General features: G+C 46.9%; 3 protein-coding genes across 5 annotated transcripts in view; 1 reads left to right on the plus strand and 2 right to left on the minus strand.

The window, feature by feature from the left end:
• Window positions 1-305: 305 nt before the first annotated feature.
• On the minus strand, window positions 306-12,565 carry LOC127690997 (dual specificity protein phosphatase 13). Of its 2 annotated transcripts, none has more exons than XM_052190564.1 (4): window positions 12,395-12,565; window positions 7,544-7,717; window positions 1,772-1,992; window positions 306-762 (listed from the first exon to the last, which is right to left on the minus strand). In XM_052190564.1, exons 1-4 carry the CDS (start codon window positions 12,505-12,507, stop codon window positions 560-562), a joined length of 711 nt encoding a protein of 236 aa, XP_052046524.1. In that variant the 5' UTR covers window positions 12,508-12,565; the 3' UTR covers window positions 306-559. The 2 variants fall into 2 exon arrangements, with proteins under 2 accessions (XP_052046524.1, XP_052046523.1); XM_052190563.1 differs by lacking the exon at window positions 12,395-12,565 and adding an exon at window positions 10,378-10,578.
• A 1,604-nt stretch (window positions 12,566-14,169) lies between these two features.
• LOC127690998 (dual specificity protein phosphatase 13) lies at window positions 14,170-17,117 on the minus strand. Its single transcript, XM_052190565.1, has 3 exons — window positions 16,912-17,117; window positions 15,883-16,100; window positions 14,170-14,371 (listed from the first exon to the last, which is right to left on the minus strand). Exons 1-3 carry the CDS (start codon window positions 17,058-17,060, stop codon window positions 14,172-14,174), a joined length of 567 nt encoding a protein of 188 aa, XP_052046525.1. The 5' UTR covers window positions 17,061-17,117; the 3' UTR covers window positions 14,170-14,171.
• Window positions 17,118-19,160: 2,043 nt separating this feature from the next.
• Window positions 19,161-27,876, plus strand: part of Samd8 (sterile alpha motif domain containing 8) — a 50,634-nt gene continuing 41,918 nt past the window's right edge. The window contains exon 1 of one of the 2 annotated variants that reach the window (XM_052189872.1): window positions 19,161-19,386. In XM_052189872.1, coding sequence (XP_052045832.1) covers window positions 19,213-19,386 — 174 coding nt within the window. In that variant the 5' untranslated portion in view covers window positions 19,161-19,212. Of the gene's footprint in view, window positions 19,443-27,876 lie in introns of both variants that reach the window. The other variant, XM_052189873.1, reaches the window with a different exon arrangement.

Genomic DNA, 27,876 nt, shown 5'->3' on the forward strand with positions numbered 1-27,876 from the left:
ATTGTGGCCCAGAGAGTTGTGTGACAGTTGGAACTTCACACACACACACCAGACAACCTCAGCCTTGGGTGGAGGGTAGGAAAGACACAAGATGAGGAATTAGTCACCTGGTCCGCAGCGCTGCACCAAACCTTCCTTTGAACCCAGAACAATCTGTCTAACTGATCCCCACCTGCTCACTGTCCCCAGTTGGCCTTGTCGTGTCGCCAGGCTCCCTCCTCCTCCAGTCTACTGAGTCAGAGCTGGCAAGCCACCCTGAGGCGTTTGGTCTTCGTGAGAAGAACATCATTGTCACACAAACCATCTTTATTATGATGAACCTTTTATTATAGAGACAGTCTGAAATTTCTTCTGCATAAAGAATTTCTGTACTGTGTCAGGGGACTCCACCTGCTGCGGGGTGCCACCCAGCCCACCCTGCCTCTGCCTCCGTGGAGCCCTGACTTGCTGGTGCCATCTCAGGATCTCTGGAAACAGCAGAGGCTACCATTCCCAGGGCCAGGTAGGTCAGGTTAGGCCACGCTGGATGGAGGGGTCAGGGCTTCAGGTGCTCCTTAATTCAGAGTCTCCCTGTTTCCCGCCTCAGCCTGTTGTCCAGAACCTGGAGCTGTCGGAGGAACCCTGAGTTGGGACAGATGTCTCGGTGGGCCTGCACCGTCTGTATGGCGTCTACCAGCGTCATGTTCTCGAAGATCATGAGGAAGGCCAAGACGATTGTGGCAGAACGGCTGACCCCCATGGCGCAGTGAACCAGCACTCGGCCTGTAGGAAGACCCAAGCTACCATTGGCCACCTGTACCCGGCTCACCTTTGGGAAGACGTCCCTGGCCATCCCTTCCATCCACCTATCTCAACACCTGGAAAGCTGGTACTGTCCTCATTGTCAGGTGGGGCAATGGAAGTTCAAGGTCACACAATTTAGTATAAGGCTAAAGTGAGCAGCTGGGCCCCTTCTCCTAGTCCAGAGGGGCTTTCTCTGGTAGCCATCGCAACTCTAGGTGAGGGTCACCAAACTTCCGCAAGCCCTTGGATTTATATCACAGGATATCCTCTATCCCCTCAGTCCTGCTTGTTTCCTCTTGCCCATAAAGCCTTGCACTTATGTGTCCTCTCTGGGGTGCTTACCCAAGAGTCTTTGCAAGGTCTTGTGATTTCTGCATAGTGTCTGGTTTCTTTCTAAAGGGTATGGTTATCCTGGTGATCACAACAAATGATGTAAGCATGTGTGTGCGTGTGCGTGCGTGTGTGTGTGTGTGTGTGTGTGTGTGTGTGTGTGATGTGGTGGTACACGTGACAGTATGGGTGTGCATGTGTGTGTGCACATGCATATATGAAGGCCAGAAGTCAGCTCTGGAATTTGCTCCTCGAGTGCTACCCACTTTCATTTTTTGCGATGGGGTCTCCCACTGGCCTGGACTCATGTCCAGACTACCCTGGCAGTGAGCCACAGATTCCCTATTTTCATCTACCTAATGCTGGAATTATGAGCACACATTACCATGCCTTTTCCACGTAGGTTCCAGGGACTGACCCAGATCTTCATGCTTGCACAGTGAGCCCTTCCCTGAGCCATCTCTCCAACCCCCACGCTGAATCTTAGTTCTACCTGAAATCACTGGTTTCCACTAAGTGGTAATAGCCGTCTGCTCTTTAGCGTGGGAGGGCCTCTGATGGAGTTGGAGCTGTGGGCTCCCTACCCACCCACGCTCCTGGAGAAGTAGCTCCTCATCCCATCCTGACCCCCAACCCGACCCCTTCCCCAGCAGCTTACTTCGGGGAATATTGAGGGCATCTCTGATATAACGAGCGACGGGCAGAAAGTAGACACTGAGGTCAAAGAAGGGGTTATCGTCGGCCTCGATGCCGTAGTACTCCAGAGGTGTTCCACGGTAAAACTTGGCACCTGTGTCCACTTGAAACTTGCCCGCAGCAACATTCACAATGTGGGTAATGCCCAGCTGGATTAGACGACTCTTGTCTCTGGCAGCATACCTGAGGGAAGGGTACAGGGGAAGTTAGGGTGGTGGGGGTGATCTCACTGGATCGGAACCTATGCCTCCCTCACCCTCCGTTCTCCTGCAAGGACCGAGACTGAACAGTGAACTGCCCTGGTGAAGGCGTTCGTCCAGAGCAGTGGTTCTCAGCCTTCTGTGTGCCTCGACCCTTTCATACACACAGTATGAATACATACACACATACTGTTTCATACATACATAACATGAGGATGTTATGGTGACCCCAGCCATAGAATTATTTTCATTGCGACTTCATAACTGTAATTTTTCTACTGCTATGAATTGCAGTGTAGATATTTTTGGAGACTGAGGTTTGTCAAAGGGGTCGTGACCCACAGTTTGAGAACTGCTGCTCTGAACCCTCTCCCTGCCCCGCCCCCACCGGGATGGGGAAACTTCCCGGATGGAATTTTAGCTACGTGCATCAAAAACCTTAGAAATGCATCTAGGCTTTGTGTAAACACTTTCTTCTAGGAACAGATTAAAGGGAAGAATTCTAAATGTGCTGACAGACGTTCTATAAGCCAAATTTAATAATATTTAAAACCAAAATATTAGGTAAAGAAACATTTTTGATAGAAAAAAACATATTAAGTATGTTACAGTAATCCTTTTTTATCTATGGTTTTACTTCTTACAGTTTCATTTATCCTCGGTCAACTATGGTTTCAAAATATTTTTTTTTTAATTCTATAAGTAAACAACTAACAGATTTAAAATTTTGTACTGGCCAGGCGGTGGTGGTGCACGCCTGTAATCCCAGTACTCTGGGAGGCAGAGGCAGGCAGATTTCTGAGTTCGAGGCCAGCCTGGTCTACAGAGTGAGTTCCAGGATAGCCAGGGCTATACAGAGAAACCCTGTCTCGAAAAAACCAAAAATCCAACCCCCCCCCCAAAAAATAAAATTTTGTACTGTCCTGCTGTGTTGTACCCAAGGCTAGCAGCACCAGTCAACTTTACAGGTCTATGTAGAGGAAACCTTAATTGAGAAATCGCCACTACTGGACTGGCTATGGACATGTTTCTGGACATTTTTTAGTTGTAAATTGGTGTGGGAGGATGCAGCCCACTGTGGGCAGCGCCATCCCTAGCAGGCGGGCCTGAGCTGTACAAGAACAGTAGCTAAGCAAGCCAGAGGTAGAATTCCTTCGTGGTTTCTGCTTCAAGCTCCTGCCATGGCTTCTCTTGATGATCCACTGTCCCTGCATTCCAAATAAATCTTCCCGCCAAGTTGATTTTGGTCAATGTTTTATCACAGGAACAGAAAGCACACTAGAACAAGGACAAGCCTTCTGGCCAGTGTATACACACAGCATATGCTACTTTACCTGCTAATTACTGGCTATCTCAGTTATGAGACTAACACGGTATCACGGGCAGGCCTGTGTTCAATTAGCCCTCACGTAATATAGTAATTACTCCATTTTGTTATTATTAGTGTTGCTTAATCTAACTTACAAATTAAACTTTTCGAAGGTAAGCATTAGTAGGGGAAACCGCAGCATACGTTATGAGCTGTTGGTACCATTTTCAGTTTAGATATCCACAGGGGAACATGGAGCAAACCCTTCAGGCAAAACAAGCTCCTGTGTATCTGAATTATGAAATACCACAAATCACTACAATGTGGTAATGCAGGTAAACAGGGGAGGACGCTTATGTTTTACCAAAAACCTGTGAAGATACAGGATATAAAACAGAATGCTAGAACAATTTTTAAATATGTGGTGTGATTAATTTAAAAAGCTTTCTATATAAGGCACATCTCAAAACAGTATTTCAAAGTGATGGCAGTTTTACCAAAAATAGCACGGTGGAAGAGCGCACATGCACTTTTTAAAAGTCTACAAGGATTTTTATCTCTGTGAAAAGAGGACGATTGTTAGCTAGATATTAATCTATGCTTTTAGTTGATTCTTTTTTTTAAAAAAAGATTTATTTTTTTATATGTAAGTATACTGTAGCTGTCTTCAGACACCTTTTCTTCTTGCTCCGGCCCCACTTGCTCAGGCCCAAAGATTTATTTATTTATTATTATATTTAAGTACACTGTAGCTGTCTTCAGATGCCCCAGAAGAGGGCGTCAGATCTCATTACGGATGGTTATGAGTCACCATGTGGTTGCTGGGATTTGAACTCAGGACCTTCAGAAGAGTAGTCAGTGCTCTTCACCACTGAGCCATCTCTCCAGCCCCACTTTAAATCTAAAGTTCATTTATGTACATGGATGGGTGTTTTGTCTGCATGTGTATCTGCACACCAGAGGCAGCTTTAGATCCCATGGGACTGCAGTTATAGATGGTTGTGAGCGGCCATGTGGATGCTGGGAATCGAACCCTGGACCTCTGGAGGAGCAGTCATTGCTCTCAACTGTTGAGCCATCTCCCAACCCAATGAATTCTATAACAAAAAATTATAATTTTCCTATATATTTAGACTATATTTTCTTTAAAAATTAGGGTGTATTTATGTTCAGTGGTGTTTTGTCTGCATTTATGTCTATGTGAGGGTACTGGATCCTCTAGAACTGGAATTACAAACAGTCGTGAGCTGCTGTGTGGGTGCTGGGAATAGAATCCAGGTCCTCTGAAAGAGCAGTCAGTGCTCTAAACCTTTGAGCCATCTCTCTAGCCTCTGGTATTTTTAAAATTTAAGAAAACTCTTAGGAAAAAATAATAGTACTATCATACTCATATCTATCTATCTATCTATCTATCTATCTCCCTCCCTATCTATCTTTGTCATAAAAACCTTGGAAAACTTATACCTGTACTACTAACCACTCCTAGGATCACTATAATAGTTAGAAATGGGACCAGCGCAAATGGAGAATTCATGATATAGTCACATAGTAGAATATCATACAAAACTAAAGTTGAGCTGCAGCTACACAATACATCGTGTGGCATGATTTTAGGCAACTGACACTGTCCATGAAATACACACAAGGTGGGCTGTTTGCCACACAATTGCAGCGACCTGAGTTCAAATTCTTAGCACCCACTAAGATGCCAGACGCAGTAGTGATTGCCTGTATTCTACCACGACTCCTACAATGAGATGGGTGACAGAGGCAGGAAAATTCCCGGAAGCTGATGGGCTAGCTAGTCCGGCAGGTACAGCAGTGGACAGCAAGGCAGCGGATGTGTTCTCTGGTCTCTACACACGCATGTGTAGCATGGATGCTCGAGTGTTCACACACAGAAAAACATGAGTGCATACACACACAAAGAAAAGATTTTGGTTTTGGTTTTGGTTTTGGTTTTGGTTTGAGGCAGGAGGAATGCGTGCTGGCCTAGAACTCCCTGTGCAGCTGCAGACACCACACACTGATCCTCCTTTTACTGTCATCCTCAGTGTGTATGTCATGCTGGGGACTGAACACATGGATTTGTGCTTGCTAGGCAAATGCTTTACAAATTTAGTCACATTCCCAGCCCACAAAAGATTTATTTATTTATTTAATATAGAGTACACTGTAGCTGTCTTCAGACACACCAGAAGAGGGCATCTGATCTCATTACAGATGGTTGTGAGCCATGTGGTTGCTGGGAACTGAACTCAGGGACTCTGGAATAGCAGTCAGTGTTCTTAACAGCTGAGCCATCTCTCCAACCCCAACAATTATTTATTTATCTATTTAACTTATATGCGTACACTGTCTCTGTCTTCAGACACATCAGAAGAGGGCATCGGATCCCATTATAGATGGTTGTGAGCCACCATGTGGTTGCTGGGAATTTAGGACCTCTGGGAGAGCAGTCAGTGCTCTTACCCACTGAGCCACATTTCCAGGATCCAAAAGATTTTTTTAAAAATGTACGCGCATATGTGTGTGCCATGTGCATTCAGGAGCCCATGGAAGCCGGGGAAGGCTTCAGATTCCCTGGAACTGAAGTTACAGGCAGCTGCGAACTGCCATGCAGGTGCTGGGACCCAAACCCAGGACCTTTGCAAGAGCAGTACGTGCTGCTAACTGCTGATCCATTGCTTTAGCCACATAAGGTAAAATCTGAATATTATTTCGCTCTAACTTTAGAAGGCTGACAAAAGGCATATCAGTAGTATTTAGGGTAAAACTAGAAATAAAAATAAAGGCTGCTTTTGAATTGAGTGCAAATGGTGGTCTTATTAAATGAAATAGCACAGGCCCAGAGACCATAGCATGCATTCGCTCATCTGTGGCGCCCAGGTTCTACGTAGCTACATAAAATCACGTATGTATTGCACACATATGACACTAAAGCTGAAGCAAGTTGTCTGGTGGAAGGAACCAGACTAGTGGGAAGGAGAGAAAAGGAGGGCATGGGGGAGGGGCACAGTGGTGCACGACTTGAATCCCAGCACTGCAGGCAGAGGCAGGCGGGATCTCTGTAAGGTCAAGGCTAACCTAGTCTTCCTAGACAATTACAAATTAACTACAGTGAGACCCAGTCTCCATTTTTAAAAAGAAAATGGGGGAGAGAATAGGGAGGAGAATAATGTCGAATACACAGTAACTTGAAAAATCTGCCAAACCCATCCCTATATACAACGGATGTATACCATTTAAAAATGAGACAGGCACGGTAGCACACACCTTTGGTCCCAGCGCTTAGAAGGCAGAAGCAGGAGGATCTTTATGAGTTTGAGGCGAGCCTATTCTACCTAGTGATTTCCAGAACAGCCAGTGGGACTGAATCAATAAGGTGGATGATGATTTTGGGTAGGCTGGGTACATAACTCAATTTGCAGAGTGCCTGCCTAGGACATGCAAAGCCCTGGGTGTGATCACCAACACAAAACAGGCATGGTGGCAATGCACACTTGTAAAACCAGCTCTTTGGAGGTAGAGGCTGGAGGATCAGAAACTCAAGGTATCCTCAGCTACATAGGGAATTTGAGCCAACCTGGGACTCACCTCAAACCTTGACATCTCGTCTCAAAAAAAATAAATAAATAAAAAATAAAAAAAGGAAAAGAAAAGAAAAGGGCTGGAGAGATGGCTCAGTGGTTAAGAACACTGACTGCTTTCCTGAAGGTCCTGAGTTCAAATCCCAGCAACCACATGGTGGCTCACAACCATCCTTAATGAGATCTGATGCCCTCTTCTGATATGTCTAAAGACAGCTACAGTGTACTTACATATAATAATAAATAAATCTTTAAAAAAGAAAAAGAAAAGATTTGTCTCTCTCTTTTTTTCTTTTTTGGTTTTTTTTTTTTTCTAGACGGGGTTTCTCTGTATAGCCCTGGCTGTCCTGGAACTCACTCTGTAGACCAGGCTGGCCTCGAACTCAGAAGGATTTGTCTCTTAAAGTGTGGTTATCCACTAAAAAAGGATCACTTCCAGGGTACATGTAATTCTGTATTTCATGGCCTGAGAGATGAAACTATGTATTTTTCTTGCCAGGATTCAGTTTCCATACTTAAACATAAGAAAGACAAACACGGGCAATGGTGAGAAGCATTGGGCGCCGTCTGGAGGAGACTTGTCCTGGTACTCACACCCATCAGTCACCCCTAACCCCTACTTGGGTCTTACTTACGCATCTCCCAAGAAAAGGTTGGGCCAGACCTCATTAATGTGGGTCAGTGTGGCGGTCCGACGGACCCACAGCAATCGCTGCAGTGAGGCCAGTGTGGGTGGCTGGTAGGGGGACACCTGGAGCGCCCCGTGAATCTTTGGCCTCCGAAGTTCCTGCTTCTGTAGTGAGTCCATCCTGGGGACAGAGTGAACAAGACAGTAGCTGGAGCAGGCTCCCCAAGGGTGGGTCCAGCGGACAGGGAGGCCTGTGTTGCAGTACCAGGAGCCAGCGGGATGCTGTGGGGCCAGCCTCAGCTATACTGAATGAGGCTATTAACCGGCTCAGCTGGGCTAGAACCTAGAACCTTTTCCCTGGGAACAAGGAGAACTAGAACTCTCTTGTCACTGCCATGGCGCTAAGCACACCTCTCCTGAGGCCGTGGATGTTAGAAATGTTTGTCTTAGGGACCTTGTGGGGGTGGGGGGTCTCTGTGGGGCTAATCAGTGCAGGTCGCACCCCTTAAGTCACTGGAAACCCCAGCTGGCTGAGGCTCTTGGAGAGGACCCAGGATGTCCCTCCAAACCCAGGCAGCTCATCTGTAGCTCCTGCCCCGGGCTGTTTCTAAGGCTGATGCTTAAGGTAAGAGCACTGTCCAGGGTCACAGCCCAGCTACGAGTTGGCATTAGCTTGTTCACACCAAGTGAGCTGGTGCCTTCCCTACGAAGTATGTGTCCCCTGCCGGGTGTCCCACGCTTCACAGGGAAGGACACTGAAGTTTGGGTGTCGACTCAACAACACCCAAAGACCAATGGCTGAAGACTGCCCTGGCCTTGATATCCAGTGAGTGACTTCGGTCCCTTTTCCCCAAGCCTTCCCGGTTGCCAGGGGGTGGTCACCAACAGGTGTGTCTCCTCTAGGGAGCTGTCAGGGCAAAGCCTCACATCTGCTTACAGGCCCCAGGCTTTTCCTCCTTACCCTTGTGGTTCAAGCCAGTGCACCTGTGCGGGCCTCACCCGGATGGAGTGGGTTATGTTTGGCATCAGCTGGCTCAGGCCATCCGGGATCTTGCAGAGCTGAGGTGTCAGAGGCACCAGAACCCGGGCCTGGTGCCTTAGAGGGAAGGGGGACCTACCTTGGCCAACTGCCCCTGGTCCCCTCAGGGAGTAACTAGAGAAGGTATAGACTGGGTAGAGCATCTTTTCCCTCTGGCAAGCACTGCCAAGATCAGAAAAAGAAATGGGCACCCAGGAGGCCACTGGCTTGGCCACACTCACCCAGCGAGTGGAACTAGGTGGAAGGGAGGGCCGGGCTTTCTCCCTCATCCCCCTCTGTGACCTCTCTGGCAGGCTGAGTGGCCTGCCACCTACCTAGGGCATGGTCTGGGGCCAGGAAAGGGGGACTGGGTGCAGGGTCAGCCCTGAGTGGAACGGTCCTAAGGCGGGTTCCGTCCAGAACACGAATGCTGTGAAGCGCCTAGAATTCCAGGTCCGTGCATTTGAGCCAGTGGGGGTGTGGGGGAGATGAGGCCAGTCCTAGGCTGCTTGGCCTGATGCAGTGGGCTATCATCTCTCCCTAGTGTCTCTGCTATTGAAAACACTGTCCTTATATCCATCCTGAAGATGGGGACCGCCTGAAGAGGTGCCTAGGGAACAGACACCCCCTTCAAGCTTGACAAGGACATACCCTGGGACTTGAGCAAGCTTTCGTTCCTGTCTGGGCTTTAGTTCCTCACGGTAAACACTGCTGGGGCTGCCTGACTTTTCTATGCTCTTTGGTGTTCTGCCGGCTGCAGAGAAAGGAATGATTCTATATGAAGCAATGCCAGGACAAGGGACATTGGGGTGGAGGGGACTCCTGGATCCAGGGGAGTTCAATGGCCACTCTGTCCTGAAACCAGACTCTTCTCAGCTATGAGTGGAACTAGACAGGGATTTGGGAAAACCATAGTCCCCTCCAAGGCCTGCTAAATTTGGCATGGGGTAAGTCTGCCCTCTAGTGACCAGTAGCTGCCAAGACAGCACAACTGTGTCCCAGGAAGCTGGGAGGTGGGACTTAGGGGATATCTTTGGCTTCCCTGGTCTAACTCAGGTCTGTAGGAAAGATTGTTGTTAGACTTCAAGACTCCTGGTCAGGTCCTACTTAGAGCTTTGCTCTGGTGCTCAGGCTAGCCTGGCTATCCGCTCCGATCCACTAAGGGTTCCCTTCATCTATAAGTCAGAGCCAGGCCCAGGAACTCACTCAGTGAGCCGTTCTTTAATTTTGGGGGTAGGGGTCGAGAGGGGGTTGGTTTTTATAGCCCTGGCTGTCCTGGAGCTCACTCTGTAGACCAGGCTGGCCTCGAACTCAGAAATCCCGCCTGCCTCTGCCTCCCTGAGTGCTGAGATTACAGGCGTGCAGCACCACCACCCTGCTCAGTGAACCATTCTTTAAGCTTCAAGCTACCCCACACACACAAAAAGGAACCCCAGGGACCTAGGAACCCTGATCCCTGCTACCCCCTGGTCTATGGAGGGCCCTGCCTGACACTCGCTTGTACATTTCAGCCAGGTCAAAAGGAGACATGGCCGTGTCCTGTAGGAACAGGGCACTGTTCACATTCGTGGCTCCCTGGTGCTACCTGGCTTCTGCTTCCCTAGGCTTCGGCAGAGAGGTTGCCTCTGTGTTCTCTTGCCGACACTGCCGTTGTACAGGAGACACATGCTTACCATCTGTTGGCATTGGCAGCGTCTCTAGCTTGCTCTAGTTACCTGTCTTTTCACTTTGTCCCTGGGAAAGAACAGCCTTCTAGACTCCCACGCTGCACACCTCGGGCCTGGCTCAGCCACCCTGGGACGCGTCAGCTGCTGACCACCTACCTCTTTAGCTGTAACCTCAGAACACATTTCTCCTGGTCTCCTCTGCTGTTCCCTCTCCGTCTCCCTTCTTCCCTAAGGGAGCACAGACCAAGGGGGGCTAGCGTTCTCACAGTAGGACATCGAGGCGTCTGGGAAAGAGACTTTGGCAGGCAAATGCCAAGGGTGGGCTGCGGTGGTCTCTGCCCAGTGTGCATCCCTGTAGCCCTGGAGGGAAGACAAGCCTGTGTGGGAGTCTGTGAGCCTGAATCTTCACTAGGGGCTGCTGGGAGACTCCCATGACATCATAAGTGAGATGCGCCTCTCAGAGGCCCTGCCTCAGGGGAGATGCCACATAAATGAGGCATCACATTATTCACATGTCCCCAATCGGTCTCATCCTTGCGGGGTTCAGCCAAGACCTGTAGAGGGTAGATCGCTATGGCCTGAGGAGGTTTCACCTGGATCTCTGTGTTTCTTGATTGTATTCCCAGCTTGAGGAAGCACAGTATAGACCAGACAGAGCCCAGGGCTCACATCTTCACGCTGAGCCCACCTAGTGCTCCCATGAAGCAGGCGGTGTCAATATCCCCACTTTCCAGATGAGAAAAATCAAGGCTCAGAGAGAGAAAAGCAGTTTGCCTGAGGTCACACAGTGGTGAGAGGCAGGGCTCTGTGCCTCTATCTCCGACCCATTTGGATTCCCCCAACCCAATCCTCACAGTTGCCCCCATACACACAGGCATAGGTGCCCTGGGCCCTAGTACCCAGTATTCTCAGGGGCCTCTGAATTAGGGCCGTTCACCCACCTGTAGGGAGATCCTGCCCAGGCTGTAGTCTTCTCCAACCCACAGCTTGTGCTGCCGGCTTCCAGCCGCCTGTCTCCGCACACTTGATGCTGTTTCTATTTTTTGATTTGAGTTTAATTATAAAGCATGCTGTCCTCTTCCTCTGCAACCCCCCCTTGCCACTCCCAACTTGTCCATTGGTCTCATGGCCTGGTCAGCCCCAGGATCAGCCAGGAACTCTCACCTTAGACCCAGGCCTCAGTCTTAATGTTAAGGATATGGGAAGCTCAGAGAGTTGCCTGTGGTATGAGTGGATTTGAGTAGCTGGGTGGGGAGAGGAAAGGCAAGCAAACCATCTTTAAAATCCCCCTTGCGGGGCTGGAGAGATGGCTCAGAGGTTAAGAGCATGGACTGCTCTTCCAAAGGTCCTGAGTTCAAATCCCAGCAACTACATGGTGGCTCACAATCATCAGTAATGAGATCTGATGCCCTCTTCTGGTGTGTCTGAAGACAGCTAAAGTGTACATAATAAATAAATCTTAAAAAAAAAAAATCGCCCTTGCAGCCTGAATGGTGGTGTATACCTTTAATCCCTGTACTCAGGAGGCAGAGGCATGGGCAGAGGCAGGCCAACCTCTGTGAGTTCAAGGACAGCCTAGTCTACATTGCGAGTTTGAGGCCAGTCAGGTGTTTTAGACATCTATAGTGAGACCTTGTCTAAAACACAATACAACAAAACAGAAAACTACCTCTCTTTAGGACTGGGAGGTCTCGCTCAACGGTAGAGCACTTACCTAGTACGCTTGAGACCCTGAGTTCCATTCCAGCATGCCCCAAACAAATACCTCCCACTCCTCTGATCCCTTGGTATTCAAAGGTTACCCAGAACCAGAGCTGAGGGCAGTGGAAGGAGAGCTGCCCTGCTGGAGGACACAGATGAAACTATCGCAAAGCACATAGAGGCCTGCCTAGTGAAAGCACACTAGATTTGAGATTCAAAACTATGTTTTCTATCCTCTCACCATACACCCATACCATAATATTCTCCAGTCCTACCAGATACACACACACACACACCCTCAGCCTTATGTCCACTGAACTCCCGGGAGCTAAGACTCACCACTGCTGAGGTCCTTGAGCCTCAGGGAGAGCTTGGGAGAACATTGGGAACCATTCTCCCTGGCCTTCTCAGAGAACTAGGGGACCCTGTCACAAGAACCTCAAAGACCCGTTGACAGACAGCCCACTCCCACCTGTGGAGACTGGAGACAGCGGCTGAGAGGGCGTGTGGAACGCCAGAGGAAGCTTTTGGGACGGTGGGTTCCGCGGTGAGCGCCACACTGGGCTCCTTCAATCTTCCGGGCATCCACTTGAGCTAAGGCTGCCACCAGGGCCAGGGCAAGAGTAGCAAACTGGCAGAGCCTGGTGGCAGAGGGTAAGGAGTGGCTCTGGAGAAGAGAGAACCTTCACATTACCAGCAGATAAATGAAGGCCTAGGCCCGGCTGGGACGTTAGGACAGGAGCAGGAGCTGTTACCTAACCCTGCTTCACCTCTGACTTCTTTATGCCAGCCTAAGTGGATGCACGTACAAGGAGAAAGGGTGAGGATAGGTTTGACATCCATGGCTTATGTACAAAGATAGCCCCTCTTCACAGGCCCCACACTTTGGGGCCTCAGCCGTGGCGTTGCTAGGGAGAGTTGCACAGCCTGTGTCCTGCAAGTCTCTGAGGGCGCTCATGACACAGACGATTCTGTGGATGTCATTTCGACAGATTGTGCAATCAATGTTACAGCCCTGCCCAACTAACTTCCCCCAAACCAGCTGTCTGATGGGCAGGACGCTGAGGTCAGAAGTCAGGGTGTCTGATATCCCAGACTAAGGGAGCGGTGTGACAGGGCCTGCTGTAAACTCTGCTGTACTGCCACGTGTCTCATTCCTGTCTGGGGGGAGGGGGAGGGGGAGGGGGAAGAGCAGGCTGTGAATATGCCATCTACATGGGGGACACAGCCTTGGCCACCAACACCAGCATGTTTCACAGGAAGTGTGTGACAGCCCGGCCTGGCTCTGCTACTCTCTGGGAATTTGGTAAGTTCTATAGGCTCTCAGGAGAGGCTGGGCAGCACCCAAAAATATATATGTATATATAAGTGTATGGTATTATCTAAAAATAGAATGTATAATTATATGATATATGCTATATAATTATATATTATATATCACACATAATATACCATATACCAGCATATAATACCATACATCTATTTAATATATGATATACATGATGTATTATATATCTTCTATATTATGATGTACATATAACACATAAAACTTCCTAACACTAACCTTTCCTTCCTCATCTCACTCTTTTTTTTTTTAAAGATTTATTTATTTATTTTATGTATATGAGTACACTGTAGCTGTACAGATGGTTGTGAGCCTCCATGTGGTTGCTGGGATTTGAACTCAGGACCTTAGGAAGAACAGTCAGTGCTCTTACCCACTGAGCCATCTCTCCCTCATCTCACTCTTTTATCCACCCCACTGTCACACCTGTGTGTATGTGCCTCTGTGTGTGTGTGTGTGTCTTTGCCTTCTACCATGTTTTGAAATAGGTTATCTCGAGTCTCATTTTGTTTTTTTTTTTTTTTTTTTTGTCTTGCATTTCATACGCCAGGTCCTCTGACTTCCGGGGACTCTTCTGTGTCTCCCTCCCATCCCACTACTCCGCCCAGCCTTATTTGAGCTCTGGGGATTTAAACTCAGGTCCTCATGCTTGTATGGCAAGTGCCTTATCCACTGAGCTGTCTTCCATCTTTCTCCATTCTCTGAGAGCTAATGACTCCAGGTGGTAGGATTCCCTGCCCGGCCCTGGTGAACTCTTAGATGGACAAGGGGAAGCCAGCAGTCTGGGAAAGGGGTGAGTCCTCACTTCAGGCACACACCGCCCTGCTGGTCCGCTTCACCTCAGGCCCTCCTCTCGCTGCCAACTGCACTTAGCTTTGCCTCGTTGACTGCCTTACCTGACTCCTTAGCTCTGACCCGCAGCCTGAAGTTGCTGGTCCAGCTGGCGGAGCTGGCGGAGGAAGCCACGGTTGGGGAAAATCCATCGGTGCTCCCTCACGGTGATTATGGCCTGCTGCAAGGACAGCTGCTGGTGGAGCATGAGGTAGGCCAGGACCAGCGTGGCAGATCGGCTCACACCTACCACGCAGTGCACCAGCACCTTAGCTGAAGAAGACACGCGGGTGAAGGACTCCTCTCTACCAGTCAGCCCACCCAAGGGATGGGGCCAAAACCCAAAGTCCATTCCCAAACCTGCCTTGGCTGTATCATGGGACCTGGTGTAAGTCTCTCAGCCTCTTATGGGCCTCAGAATCCTGATCTTTCAAATGGCTAGACTCACGTCTATTTTGCTAAAGTCTTGAACTACAGTCCAGACCTTCAACATGACTTACGAAAGCCTTTGAGACCTAGCCATCCTTCAACCTGCACCTTGCCTCAGCCAGAATCCACCTCAAACTTCAGCTCTAGGAACACAGGCTGACTTGCAGTGCCTTGCCCTTGCCATGACCTTTGACCTCCCCCTCCCCCCACCTTGGTCTGACCAGGCTTCACTCATCCAGTCAGTCTCATCTCAGACATGACTTCCTCTACCAGCCCTCCCCACTGCTGAGGGTGTCACTGGAGTCACAGAGCCAGCAGCCCTTCCTGCATGTGACCCAGGGAAACTGCGGAGGGAAATCCCCAACCCTCGGTCCTCTGGATTGAGTGTTTGTGGAGCCCTTCACGTCTGCTCTCTCACATCAGTAACATTCAGAATACATCACTGTTGGATTAGCAAGTTCTACAAGAGCTGATGCCCTGGCTTACTTAAGTGTGGCTGCGTAGAATTTCCTTCTTTCCTTGACACGGGGTGAATAATGACCAGGTGATGGATGATTGAAGAAAAAAAAATGTCAAAGTGCCTTGGCTATTACAAAGCAATGAGACCCTTACCAAATTCCTCAATATATATATATATATATATATATATATAATATGTATATATATGAGGAAACAGAAATCCAGAGGACACACTGGCTTGTTCAGGGTCACAGAGCAAGGGGGCTTGTCTCTTTCCCAAGATGAACATACAGTAGGGGCTTCAGCCTCTCCAGACCTATTGCCTCTTGGGGCTGTTGTTTCATTCATTTGGAAGTACTTTGAGGCAGACCTCTGGGTACCACGTGGTGCTTTTCCAGGGCTGCCTGATGAGGAATAAGAATCGTTCTGAGGGAGCTGGAGAGATGGCTCAGTGGTTAAAAGCACTGACTGCTCTTTCAGAGGTCCTGAGTTCAATTCCCAGCAACCACATGGTGGCTCACAACCATTTATAACGGGATCTGATGCCCTCTTCTGGTGTGTCTGAAGACAGCAACGGTGTATTCATACATATAAGTAAATACATGTTTTAAAAAAAATCGTTCTGAGGCTTGTATGACCTGGCTTCCAGTCTTGCAGCTGCTCCTAATTCATTATGGCCTTGCTATTTGGCCTCACTTTCTCCGTCTGTAAAGCAATTAAATCTGTATGCCATTAGATAAAATGCTGAGGCATAGAGGGGAAGAGATTTTTTTTGTTTTTTGCTTTTTGTTTTTTTAAACAAAAGAGGGATGGGAGGATGCTGAGGACCGAGGGGAAATCGGATAGCATTCCCACACGGGAGCAGAATGGAATAGGGCCTCAGCCTCAAGTCCTACCTCCAGGTGTGGTGAGGGCTCGGTGGATGAAGTCAGCTGCTGAGGAGAAGTAGGTGCTGATATTGAAATCGGGGAGGTCGTGGGCTGGGATCCCCAGGTAGCTCACACTGCTGCCGTAGAAGTCAGGACCCCCCTGACAGTAGAGTCCCCCGTGGGCGGCGTTTAGCACATGGGTGATCCCCAACTTCCACAGCTCAAATCGGTTATTTGCCGTGGCCCTGGGAAGGGCGGAAAGGGGGCTGGTTTTGCGCTGAGCCTCTGGGTAGGGACGGAGGTTTGCTTGCCCCCTGCTTTGGGAAGGGTGAAGCCATAAAGGTAAAAAGGGAGCTAGAATTCATCGATACTGAGCTGAGTCTGCAGCTCTCCGCCCCAGCCCCAGAGATTTCTTTTGGTAAAGTCAGTGCTACAAGGGGTATTTTTTGACCCCTTTTGTTGTCCTGGGCAGTCTGCCCCCAGCAAAGGCAGGAAGGAAGAGACTGCTTCAGCCCTGAGAACTAGCTGCCCCTCCCTTCTTGCCACATGTCCTGCTACTTACTCATAAATATCATCTCGAGTCACTTAGTCACCACGTCATACCTGCTACTAATCTACAAATATTTAGATATGACACCTTTCCTGATTCATCCTAAGTCAGGCTTTTCCACCCACTCAGTGTCCACAGGAGGCAAGCTGGGACCAGAAAGTATGATCTGTGTCTACGCCATTTTATAGTCCAAATGTCTTTGCTCGCTAGACTGTCCGATTAGTTGTCTTAAGATGTGCCTGAAGACCCCAAGGGATCGTCCAGTCAGGAAGTTTCTCAGCTCTTCCCCGCCCGCCCCCAACCCCAACAAAAACAAAACGCTCGGGCTCCCCCTAGTGTTTGAAACTGGTCACCGCATCGCTCCTGGCACTTCGGAGAAATTCCTGGCCTGGAGCAGGTCAGAAGCAACTAGTTCTCCGGTCGCCTCTAAGCCACCTCCTCCGGTAGAGATCTCAAGGATTGCTACTTCCTGCCCGACTCCTACAACCCTGTCAGCAGCCACTCACGCGTCTCCGATGTAAAGGTTGGGCCAGACTTCATCCACCCTGCTGCAAGAGGCTTTCCCGGCCCTCAGGAGCTCTTCCAGATGCAGGATACTGGGGCAAGGTGTGGCTTCTTTTTCTTCCGCAAGTTTTGGGATGGAGGCATCAGCCATGGGCCAGCCTGTCTACCCCTCTGCCTGCGGTCAGGTCTGCGCTCCTGTGTTCTTTCTCCTTGCCAGAGATTGGCATTGACAGGTGGGACAAAGTGACTCAGCAAGTCCCAGGGGCCTCCCTCCGAACGGAGCAAGACCTAGCTCCCTTGAGCCGACTCCCATCCCTAAAGTCTCCGAGAACACGGAATTAGACTCCTACAAGTCACGATCTCTCTCCACCTCTGTCAGTTCCTTCTGTAAGGTTAAGGGTTTTCCTGCTCTGGAGAATTGTTGCAAGGGTTAAACAAAAGGTTCACTGCGTCTAACAGAGGACAGGTGCTTTGAAATAGCTTCATTTGTAGGTTTAGAGCCTGCATAGACGGGTTCTGACGACAAGAGTTAAAACAGAGAAAAGCACTGAGGATCGAATGTTAGAAAAGACCTTTGCAGGTCTAAGTGGGCCACAAACGGTGGGACGCCTATGTCTGCTGTATTGGAGCCTTTGGATTGTGGAGCACAGGGGACACTGAATTGTGGAGTCACAGAAACTTAGGCACCCACGGAGGAAAGCATCTGGCGTGTGCCCGTAAGGTTCACATGGAAGATTTGAAGGATTGTTCCATAATGAAGATAGCGGATTTTTTTTTAAAAGAGAAAACTGATGGGTCCTTTTATGTCAAAAAGAGGTGATCATTGCCCGAGGCTCGGATAGTACTTGGACATCAGAACCATTTATTAAAGGACTTATTATTTTTATCATTAGACAGATTTTATTGGTACTAGAGAGGTGTCTCAGCGGTTAAGAGCACTGATAATACATGCAGGAAAACATTTATACATATAAAATAAGTTTGGGGTTTTGTTTTTTGTTTTTTTGTTTTTTTGGGACAGAGTTTCTCTGTATAGCCCTGGCTGTCCTGGAACTCACTCTGTAGACCAGGCTGGCTTCGAACTCAGAAATCCGGCTGTCTTTGCCTCCCAAGTGCTGGGATTAAAGGCATGCACCACCACTGCCCGACTATAAAATAAGTTTTAAAATTATGTTTGAGTGCCTACAAATATGTATGCCCACACCTGCTGTGTCCACAAAAGGGGGGGGGTTGGATTCCCTGGAATTAGAGTTCTAGATGGTTGTAAGGTGGCATTTGGCATTGAACTTGAGACATTGAGGTGGCCAGCCTGAGTCTCCAGCAAGAACAGCAAGAGCTCTAGCCACTGAGAAACATCTCTACCCCCATAGAAACACAGGGATGAGTGAGTCCTCTGCCTACGAGGGCTGTGGGAGGTGAGATGTTTTGCAGTGTTATGGAGCTCCTGAAGGTTATGAGCACACTGGGCAGATTCCTGGCTACCCCTGTTCTCTTCCTGTCCATCTTAGAACCTGCCCCCATCTCCTTCAGAACTATCAAAGCTGGTCCTAGAGTCAAAGAGGGCTGAGATTTCAAGCTGCAAATGGTTTCTGGACGTGGATTCTGCCAATGGATTCTTCTGTGGTTTAGAAGGGGGTGTTCTGTTAGGGTGGAGTATAGTAGTAGCAGGGAAGAACACAGGTTCTGAGGACAGTTTGGAATTGGATACCAGCTTGGATACGTATAAATTGTGCTACGTCAGGCTACAATGTTTCTTGGTCTTTCGGTGTGTGAGATCTACTTGGCTGAGTTGAAACAACGATTTAGATTTAGAGTATAGTCTCTAGCACAGACACAAAATAAAGGGGCAATAAATGGGGCGGAGTAGTGGTGGCACTCGCCTTTAATCCCAGCATTTGGGAGGAAGAGGCAGGTGGATCGCTTTGAGTTTGAGGTCAGCCTGGTCTACAGGGTGAGTTCCAGGACAGCTAAAGCTACACATAGAGGAACCCTGTCTCAAAAAACACCAAAGGAGGAAAAAAAAAACAATAAATGATGCTACTTGAAGACTGAGAAAGGTCTAGCCCCTTCAAATGACTCAGAATAGCCTCTTCCTACGCTCCAACCCCAGTCAACCCATAAGTCCTCTCCTATCTTCATTAAAACCTTTTGGTGAATTATGCTTGGGTGTGACGCATGCGCCCTCCCCTTGCTCACGCCTCTTCCTGTTTTGGACCCGCCCCCTCCCGTAGCACCCCGCCTCCCAAAGCAGTTCCGGTTCGGCTAGCCGCTGCTGGCGGCGCGGCTCCGACGGGGCCGGAGCGATGCCCGCTCGTAGCCGAGCCGGCTCCCGCCTGCGCTCCGACTCCTTGCCCCGGCCTTCGCGTCTGCCTCTGCAGGCGCAGCGCCCCGCCTGCGCGCCGAGAACTCTCGACTCCGACGGCGCCTTAGACACCGGCTCCGAGCTGGGTCCCGGCAGCCCGGCTCCCACCGCGGAGGTGAGCGGGCGCCGAGGCTGATGAGAGGGGAGATTGGGGGGCGCCTGCAGCCAAGGGTGAGTGGAGAGCCGGGGGCGCTGAGGGCCGCGGGGGACCGTTGGGGGAGCCAGGGGAGGCCGCTCTGGAATGGAATACGGAGGAAATCAGGGGGTTGAGCTGACCCGCGGGCAACAAGGGACGAGGCGCAGGGGCTGGGCCCTTGCTACCCGGCTAGGGAAGAAGGGACGTTCAAGAGGGGTCCCCGGAATTCGGACCCGGAGGAGGAGGTGCCCTAGATTGTGGCTATAGAGATGGGGGATATAGGAAGAACTGGCCCCGGGCCGCCAGGAACCCGCACGGGGCAAGGCAGCCGGGTGGGGACTGACAACCACCTGACTCGGTGGGAATGGTGGCTGGCTTCGCAGGGTTGGCTGGAAAGAGGGAGGTTTTGTCGGGTGGGAAGTCGCTTGGCTTAAAGGTTAGAGAGGAAAAAAGTCCAGGGGAGAAAAAAGGAGCCCTTGGGGGATCTAATTTAGGGCCTTGGCTTTTTTACAGGTAAGTGTCTTTCAAGGTGTCAAAGATCTCTGGGTAGTGGATGAGGGCTTTGGGGCTTGCCTATTTGTGATCCTTGTAAGAAGCTAGATTACAGGGGGCGGGTATGCATCGCTGATTCTCCTTACCCGGACTGGGGGAGGCGATTGGAGAGAGGAAGTGATGTTCGAAGAAGGTAGTGATTTGTGAAAATAAAGATGTCACTCAGATTTCTTCCAAGGCGAGTGGTTTCTTCTTCTTTGTGCTTCGTTCTTAAGAAGGTTCAAATGTCAGGCAAATTTAAATCTTTACTATATTACCTTTAAATTTTAAAAATTAAACCTGCAAGGAAATTTGGACGCTTGGATTTTGCAGATAATTCGGTGCAAATTGTTAACACTTGAATACAGCTTGAGTTGACCCGCAGATTGGCCACAGGGTGGAAATAGGGTCCGTGGAAATTCTTGGATTAAGAGGGCATTAACGACAAGAAGTGAAACAGTCCAGAAACCTACAAGATCGTCTCATTGGTAACTCGAGGATTGGGGTTGCCTCGTAAAAAATTTGAGAGGTGATTTTTAACAGCTTTTTCAGGATCAGTATTCTCTTGCTATTTAGAAGATTTTTCTCATGAATGGAATTTTTTTTTTTCTGTAGTGATCTAGAAACATAAAGGTAGTAAGGGGAGGTTATAGTTGTCAGCTGACAAGAGGAACGGGCAAGCACACAGGTGCTTTTTCTAGAAGATGTAGTACCAAAGCTGTAATTCTGCCAGAAAAATATTGATCCCAAAACTTTGTATTCATATAAATAAGGAATGACTCCTTTGACTGTTAACTGAGGCTCATTGAAGCTCCTTGCAGCTTATCAGATAGGTTTGGCCAAGTTGTTGGGCATTTCAAAACCAACTTTTAATTATTTTCTACTTTAAACAAGCCTCTACTGCATAATCCTCACAAGATGATCGTTTACTGCTTGCAACAAGCTTTTAAATTGATGTCTGTGAATGGACCTTAATATCAGACTGGCAAATGCTCAGTGGATAATAATTTCCTCAAAGAATAGGAAATCCTTTGCTCTTCTGAGGCTGTCAGAAGGTAGGGTTCTGAGTAAAGTAAAGATGATCTTTAGATGAAGGATTTTTATGTAGCATTACTGTTTCTGTTTCTGTTTTCCCTGACAGACTGGGAACCATCAAAAGAAGTTGTTTTTGTATTAGCTCTGCTCTTTTTTTTTTTTTTTTTTTTTTGGAAGCAGTCTCTATGTGTAACATAAGCTAACCTTTAACTCAGGATTCTCCTGAGTTAGCATCCTGAGTGTTTGGATCACAGACATGCCCTGCCTTCCTGCCTTACCCAGCCAAATTTAGCTGAGTAAAGATTTTGATGTATGAAAGTTTCCTGAACTGGAGTACATCAAGGAATTCTGCAAGGATACCAGCCTAACATTACGAGATTAAAGAGAGAAACTGCTAGAGTCATAAAATTAATGCCTGATGGTGGCTTTGTTTTCAATACTGTTTGTCAGTTCTCACAGCCACCTAATTGTAAAGAAAATGAGTTTCATGGTAAAGCAGATACTGTAAGGCAGAAGGCGCCTTCACAACTGCAGCAGCAGAATTGGCAGGTGCAATTAGAGAAATGATTTCAGTAGCATTCTCCTTGTTCTGCAGAGCTGCTGTTAGAGAAATTATTTCAGTAGCAGAGCTGCTGAGCTGCTGTTGATGCTACACCATTGCCTCAAAATACCTTGATTTTGATGTCAAGTCTTCAATATTTTAAAACTTTGCTAACTGAGACATTGTCCTGACTCTTCTCAGAGCTAGGATTGGAGTTTTTGAGAAATTTGTTAAATCCAGATGTTCTAATGGATGCTGTTATTATTTTGTCTTAGAAAAAAATGCCACATTAGGCTGTAACTGAGTATAGAGCATTTACATAACATTCAGGAGGCTCTGGGTTCAATCCCAAGTAGCTAGAGGCGGAGTTTCCTATTAGTTAGCTTTCTAAAAACCTTAAGATTTTTGCTTGTCGGACAGTGGTGGCACATGACTTTAATCCCAGCACTTGGGAGGCAGAGGCAGGCAGATTTCTGAGTTTGAGGCTAGCCTGGTCTACAGAGTGAGCTCCAGGACAGCCAGGTCTATATAGAGAAACCCTGTCTTGCAAAACAAAACAAAACAAGATTAGAAGTCTGATATAATTAATATATGCTATTTATTACTAGTTGTAATTAGCATGGCTATTAATTTAAAAGATGTCTTTTCTGTCTTCTAATTTAATTTTAAAAGTTAACTAGTACATTTTCATGATTATGAAGTTTTGGTCCAGATTATTCTGTTATATTCACTAGATTTGGGGAGATAGCTTACAAAAATAAAGATTTTAATCTGGGCACGATGGTTTATACTTGTAATCCTGGCATTCAGGACAAACTAAGAGGATCAGGAGTCAAGGCCTACCAACCTTGTCCTTGTCTCAGGGAGGGGGAGGGACATCAGACAAACTGTAGTTCAGTTGGTAAGTTTTTCCCTAGTGTGCTCGAACTGAGTTCAATTGCCAGTAAGAAATAAAAATAAAAGACTTTACTTGTCAATATGTCACACTTCCAGCCCTACTAAGAATCAAGGTTTTGTAGATTCAGCTTACTTACTGGTGTGCTTAAGAGTGGTTTTAGGTCAGGAATCTTGCACTAAGTTTCCCAAGAAATTTTGATTGCTACCAAACTTTTGGTGTAGCCAAGGCTATAAATTAGCCATTGTTGTCTGTCACATTTTCAGTTTCTCTATGTGGAAAGAACTAGGCACAACTCAGTAGTAGTGGCTCTGATTTAAAGGTCTGATGACACCAAACAAGATTTATATTCCTTTAACACCCATGAGAACTCTTGAGTGTGCTAGTGCATGCTTAGGACAGCAAATGCACACATGTCTCAGAACTGAGGATCAGCCAAGAGGATGCTGGGGAGAGCCCGGGAGCAGGTGCATCCCGCTTCCAGCCGGTCCAAGGTGGTATTCAGGTCCTGTTAAGCCACTGCCAAGAGACTGAAATACGGAGGGTAGGAATTACTTCTGCATCTCTGCAACTGTTTTGCGATGCTGAGTTCCTATGAAGTGTTTTAGAAAAAGTCCTTAGCTTGCTAAGAAAAGTAAAATGTCTTTGAATAAATTTAGAGAGAAAGTTTTTATTTGCTCACTGAAAATGTTACTATTTAGAATTTTACATATTTCAAATGGAATGGAGAAAAGCTGGAGAGTCAAATTACTGTCACAAGAGTTTTTAATCATGAGCTTTAAATAGAAATGCCCAAAGTGTGGTGTAGTTTATGGTTTTTTACTTCTGTTTATGAATATCTGAAAATTGGCATAATTTGTGTCTGCTGCATGCATATTAGATTACATTGGAGTTGGGCTTTGTTCTGAGTGTGGTTTTTAAAAAATACTATTTATTTACTTATATTTACTTACTTATTAATTTATTATAAGAGGGAGTGTCAAGTGAACCATGGCACATGTGTGGAGGTCAAAAGGCAACTTGAATGATAAGTTCTCTCAGTCCACCATGTGGGTCCTAAGCGTGGTTGTCAGATTTGGCACCTTTGCCCACTGAACCATCTCACCAGTTCACATTGTTTTTCTTTCTTTCTTTCTTTCTTTCTTTCTTTCTTTCTTTCTTTCTTTCTTTCTTTCTTTCTTTCTTTCTCTCTCTCTCTCTCTCTCTCTCTCTCTCTCTCTCTCTCTCTCTCTCTCTCTCTCTTTCTTTTTTTTTTTTTTTTTTTTGGTTTTTTGAGACAGGGTTTCTCTGTGTAGCCCTGGCTGTCCTGGAACTCACTCTGTAAACCAGGCTGGCCTCAAACTCAGAAATCCACCTGCCTCTGCCTCCCAAGTGCTGGGATTAAAGGCGTGCACCACCATTGCTGGGCTAAAAGTAAGTTTTCTAACAGGCATTTCTGGTGTCAGTTTCAGCACCCTGAGACTGTGTTTGTAGTAGTTGGAGGGTAACACTTACCAGTGGCACCGCAGTCCCTGTAAGAACCCACCCTATAAGAGAGCCCAGCCCTACAAACAAGAGAACAGTACTCTCATTATTTTGTTATTCCAAAGAAAGCTAGCCATGTTAATAACCAACTCCAGCTTTCTGCCTTTTAGATGTAACTCTACCATATATGTACACAGTCAAGAAAGGTTTAAAGAATGAATCACGTGTAAGAGGGCAGCCGCAAGACAGTGTAAATTATGCAAGTTTTCCCAAGGAATGTATGTGAGCCAAAGCAGTCCCCTACCAATGTATGGACTGAAAAGCTGTTGTGGCACCTGGTATGGTGGCCCACGCCTTTAGTCCCAGCACTCAGGTGGCAGAAGCAGTTGGATCTCTGAGAGTTTGAGCCCTGCTTTAGAAATGAGTTCAAGGACAGCCAGGGCTGGTACACAGATAAACCTTGTCTCAGACTACCAAAAGAAGAAAGATAGAAAGAAAGAAACAAGTAAAGCTGTGCGGCCACTCCCTTTTTTAAATGTTCATTATTAATCTTTCCCTAAGGAGAGTTTTCTTCAGTGCTAGGGATCCATTTCAGGCCTTCTACAAGTCAGTCAAGCATCCTACCAGGAAAGTAGAACTTTTACAGCCCTAGAAGTGTATTAGCCTTGTTTATTGTTTCCTCAATCTCCAAACCCTAAGTGCTCCCCTCCTTTGAAACAAGGTCTCATCACATAGATCAGAATCTCTCAGGTGCTAGAATTAAGGGCATGATTTGCCACACCCAACCTAGTCCTGGTCCTAATTTTGAAGACTCTTTGAGATATGGTTTTCACTTGTTTAGCTTTTTTTCTTTTCTTTTGGTTTTGTTTGTTTTGAGACAAGATTTCATTTCTCTGTGTAGCCCTGACTGTCCTGGAACTTACTCTGTAGACCAGGCTGGCTTCAGAGATTCACCTGCCTCTGCCTCCCTAGTGTGGGGATCAGAGGCGTGTGCCACGACTGCTTGGCGGTGTTTATTCAACACCACTTAGAAACCAAACACCATTTTGTGTTTATAAATCAAGTTTCTTCAGTTGTAAAATCATTTAGGGCAGTGGTTCTCAACCTTCTTGATGCTGCAACCCTTTAATACAGTTCCTCATGCTGTAGTGACCTCCAACCATGACATTATTTTGTTACTATTTTGTAACTGTAATTTTGCCACTGTTGTGAATCATAATGTAAATATCTGATAGGCAGATAGTCTTAGACGACCCCTGTGAAAAGGTCATTTGACACCCCTCCAAGAGTTACAACCCGTACCTTACCATTGAGAACCTCTAATTTAGGGTCATTTGATTGTATGACTGTCACAGAATCTAAAGGTAAAGGGTGAATGCTTCATGCAGCTGTAGTTCAATGTTTTAGAGGATTATGTACACACAAAAAAAATGTGCACATTTGTACAGACACACTTGAGGATAGTACAAGAAAAATTCATCAGGGCTGAGATATACAGCTCAGTGGCAGAGCCCTTGCCTAGGGTGCTTGAGGTCCTAGATTTAATCCCCAGCACTACAAAACAGTAAAAGACCAAGCATATTTAGATCGCTGTCGTTAACATCTGAACATAGAAATTGATTTTTGTAAAATTGAGCAGATCAAGAGTAAGAGTTTGATTTTATTGGTGTGTCTTCTCTATTCTAAAGATTGTCTAATGATAAATTAGAACCCATGTGGTCTCTTGTGTATTGATGTAATTAAGCCTGATAAGAGTTTTGTATCTTTTTAGTTAGGAGTCCTTGTCATTTTTCAGAAATTCCTTTTTCCTCCCAACAACAATCAATTGTATAAATTTGTATTTTTATTTTAATTAAAAAATATTTCAGTGGTATGTGTTTGCGAAGTATAGAGTGGTAATTCAATGTATATTTACAGTTTATAATACTCAAATCAGCAAGTTAGCACTTAGCACTTGTGTTTAAACTGTGTGTGTGTGTGTGTGTGTGTGTGTGTGTGTGTGAGAGAGAGAGAGAGAGAGAGAGAGAGAGAGAGAGAGAGAGAGAGAACGCAGAGGCTGGTGCTGGATATCTTCAGTCACTTCTTTAAGTTGTGGTTTGAGACTGGATAGCTCACTAAGCACGTAGACAGCTGGCTAGTGAGCATACAGAAGTCTGCTGTCTTCTCTCCCCGCCCACGCTGGGATCACAGGCAAATACTGCTGCCTGTCTGCGGCTGGCCTGTGTGGGTGATCGGGGTCTCAGCTTCCCTCACGCTTGTGTGGCAAGTGTTTACTGCCTGAGCTATCTTTCCAGGGCCCCATGTCTTTAAACATTAAAAATGGATTTAACTCAAGTGTGTGTGTGTGTGAGTGTGTCTGTGTGTGTAAGAAGAATCTTCTGTTTTGGGGGTGTGTTTGTGCGCGCCTGCATTTGTGACATGTGCTCAGGAAGCCAGAGGATGACTCTTGTGTCCTGTTTCATCACATAATGTGAGAGTTTTCAAAACAGGGTTTCTTTGTGTGCCCAACCTTGCTGTCCTGGAGCTCACTCTCTGCCTGCCTGCCTGCCTCTGCCTCCAGAGTGCTGGGCTTAAAGGTGTTGGACTTTAGGTCCTGATGTTTGCATGGCAAGCGTTGTTAACCCACTGAGCAGCTCCCCAGCTCCCAGGGTGATTTGTTTTAAAAATCAGATCAAGGTAATTGGCTTCTGTCTCCTCACTATTACAAGTATTATTTGGCGTTGTGGAACACCTCTCTTATGATTGTTAATAAAATCATGATAGGTTAATGAACTGTAGGAATCCCACTCTGCTACCAAACACTTCCACTCCCTTCCCTCCCTTCCGTCCTTCCTTAATCTTATTTTATTTTTTATATAATTACATTTCCCCTTCCTTTTCCGGCTCCAAACCATCCCGTATACCCTTACTTGCTCTTTTTGAACTTCGTGGCCTCTTTTTTTCTTAGTTGGGACTGCATGCATTGGTTTGTGTGTGGATACACATTTCTAAGTGTAACCTGCTCAGTCTGTATGATGAATGCTAACTTGCATCTTCTTCCCTTTTATTGCTGTGCCAAAGACTGAGCTCAGGCCCTCCAGCAAGAAGCACTCTGTCTTTGAGGGACCCTCCCAGCCCCAGAACTGCTACTTCTCTGTATCCATCTGGCTCTGGTGTACAGATTAGTCAGCCTCCCGTTATCTTTCCCTCCTCCCTTTTCCAGACTCTAGCAGTCACTGTTCTCCATCAGTTTGGCTTCTTTTTGAGAGAGAGAGAGAGATAGAGACAGAGAGAGAGAGAGAGAGAGAGAGAGAGAGAGAGAGAGAGAGAGAGAGACTGAGAGAGAGACAGAGAGAGAGAGATTGATTACAGACTGACTTTATGCCTGACTTATCATTCTTAATGTGATATCATTTTGTCCACTCATCTTAGTGAAAATGATTAAAACATTTTATTTAAAAAAATACTATTTTAATTCTTTGAGAATTTAATATATATACATACAGTGTATTTGACCATGTGCATTTCTCTCCATGACCCTCCCAGATCCACCCCTACCACCCCAACCTACTTTCAATTTAATATCTTTTTTTTTTTTTAAATAACCAGTTTTGAGTCTGGAGAGATGGCTCAGCGGTTAAGAGCACAGACTGCTTTTCCAAAGGTCTTGAGTTCAATTGCCAGCAACCATATGGGATCTGATGCTCTCTTCTGTTGTGTCTGAAGAGAGCAATGGTCTACTCATGTACATAAAATAAATAAATCTTTTTTTAAAAGTTGAAAAATATAAAATAATAAAATAAATAATATTAAAAAAAATAGCCAGTTTTCTAGTCCAGTTTGTGCTGCCCATATACTCCTAGGACTGTCCCCTGGAGCTTTGGCCTATGGGGCCACACCCTTAAAAGACAGGTGTCTCTTCCTTCCCTAGAAGCCATCAGCTTCTCAGTATCTTCATCAGTAGCTTCTCAGTTTGGGATGGCATGTTCAAACCTCTCCCTGCTTCCAGCTGGAGTGTTCTCTC

The sequence above is a fragment of the Apodemus sylvaticus genome, chromosome 8, assembly GCF_947179515.1.
Source record: "Apodemus sylvaticus chromosome 8, mApoSyl1.1, whole genome shotgun sequence".
In the NCBI taxonomy this organism is placed as follows: domain Eukaryota; kingdom Metazoa; phylum Chordata; class Mammalia; order Rodentia; family Muridae; genus Apodemus; species Apodemus sylvaticus.

Coding starts and splice junctions, on each gene's coding strand:
- LOC127690997 (XM_052190563.1), bottom strand. CDS start 10,571: ATGCACACTGGGCAGAGACCACCGCAGCCCACCCTTGGCATTTGCCTG. Junction 7,718..10,377: donor CTGAGGTTACAGCTAAAGAG/GTAGGTGGTCAG, acceptor CTCTGTCCCCAG/GATGGACTCACTACAGAAGC. Junction 1,993..7,543: donor AACCTTTTCTTGGGAGATGC/GTAAGTAAGACC, acceptor CCCTTCCCTCAG/GTATGCTGCCAGAGACAAGA.
- LOC127690998 (XM_052190565.1), bottom strand. CDS start 17,060: ATGGCTGATGCCTCCATCCCAAAACTTGCGGAAGAAAAAGAAGCCACA. Junction 16,101..16,911: donor AACCTTTACATCGGAGACGC/GTGAGTGGCTGC, acceptor CGCCCTTCCCAG/GGCCACGGCAAATAACCGAT. Junction 14,372..15,882: donor AGCCCTCACCACACCTGGAG/GTAGGACTTGAG, acceptor TGTCTTCTTCAG/CTAAGGTGCTGGTGCACTGC.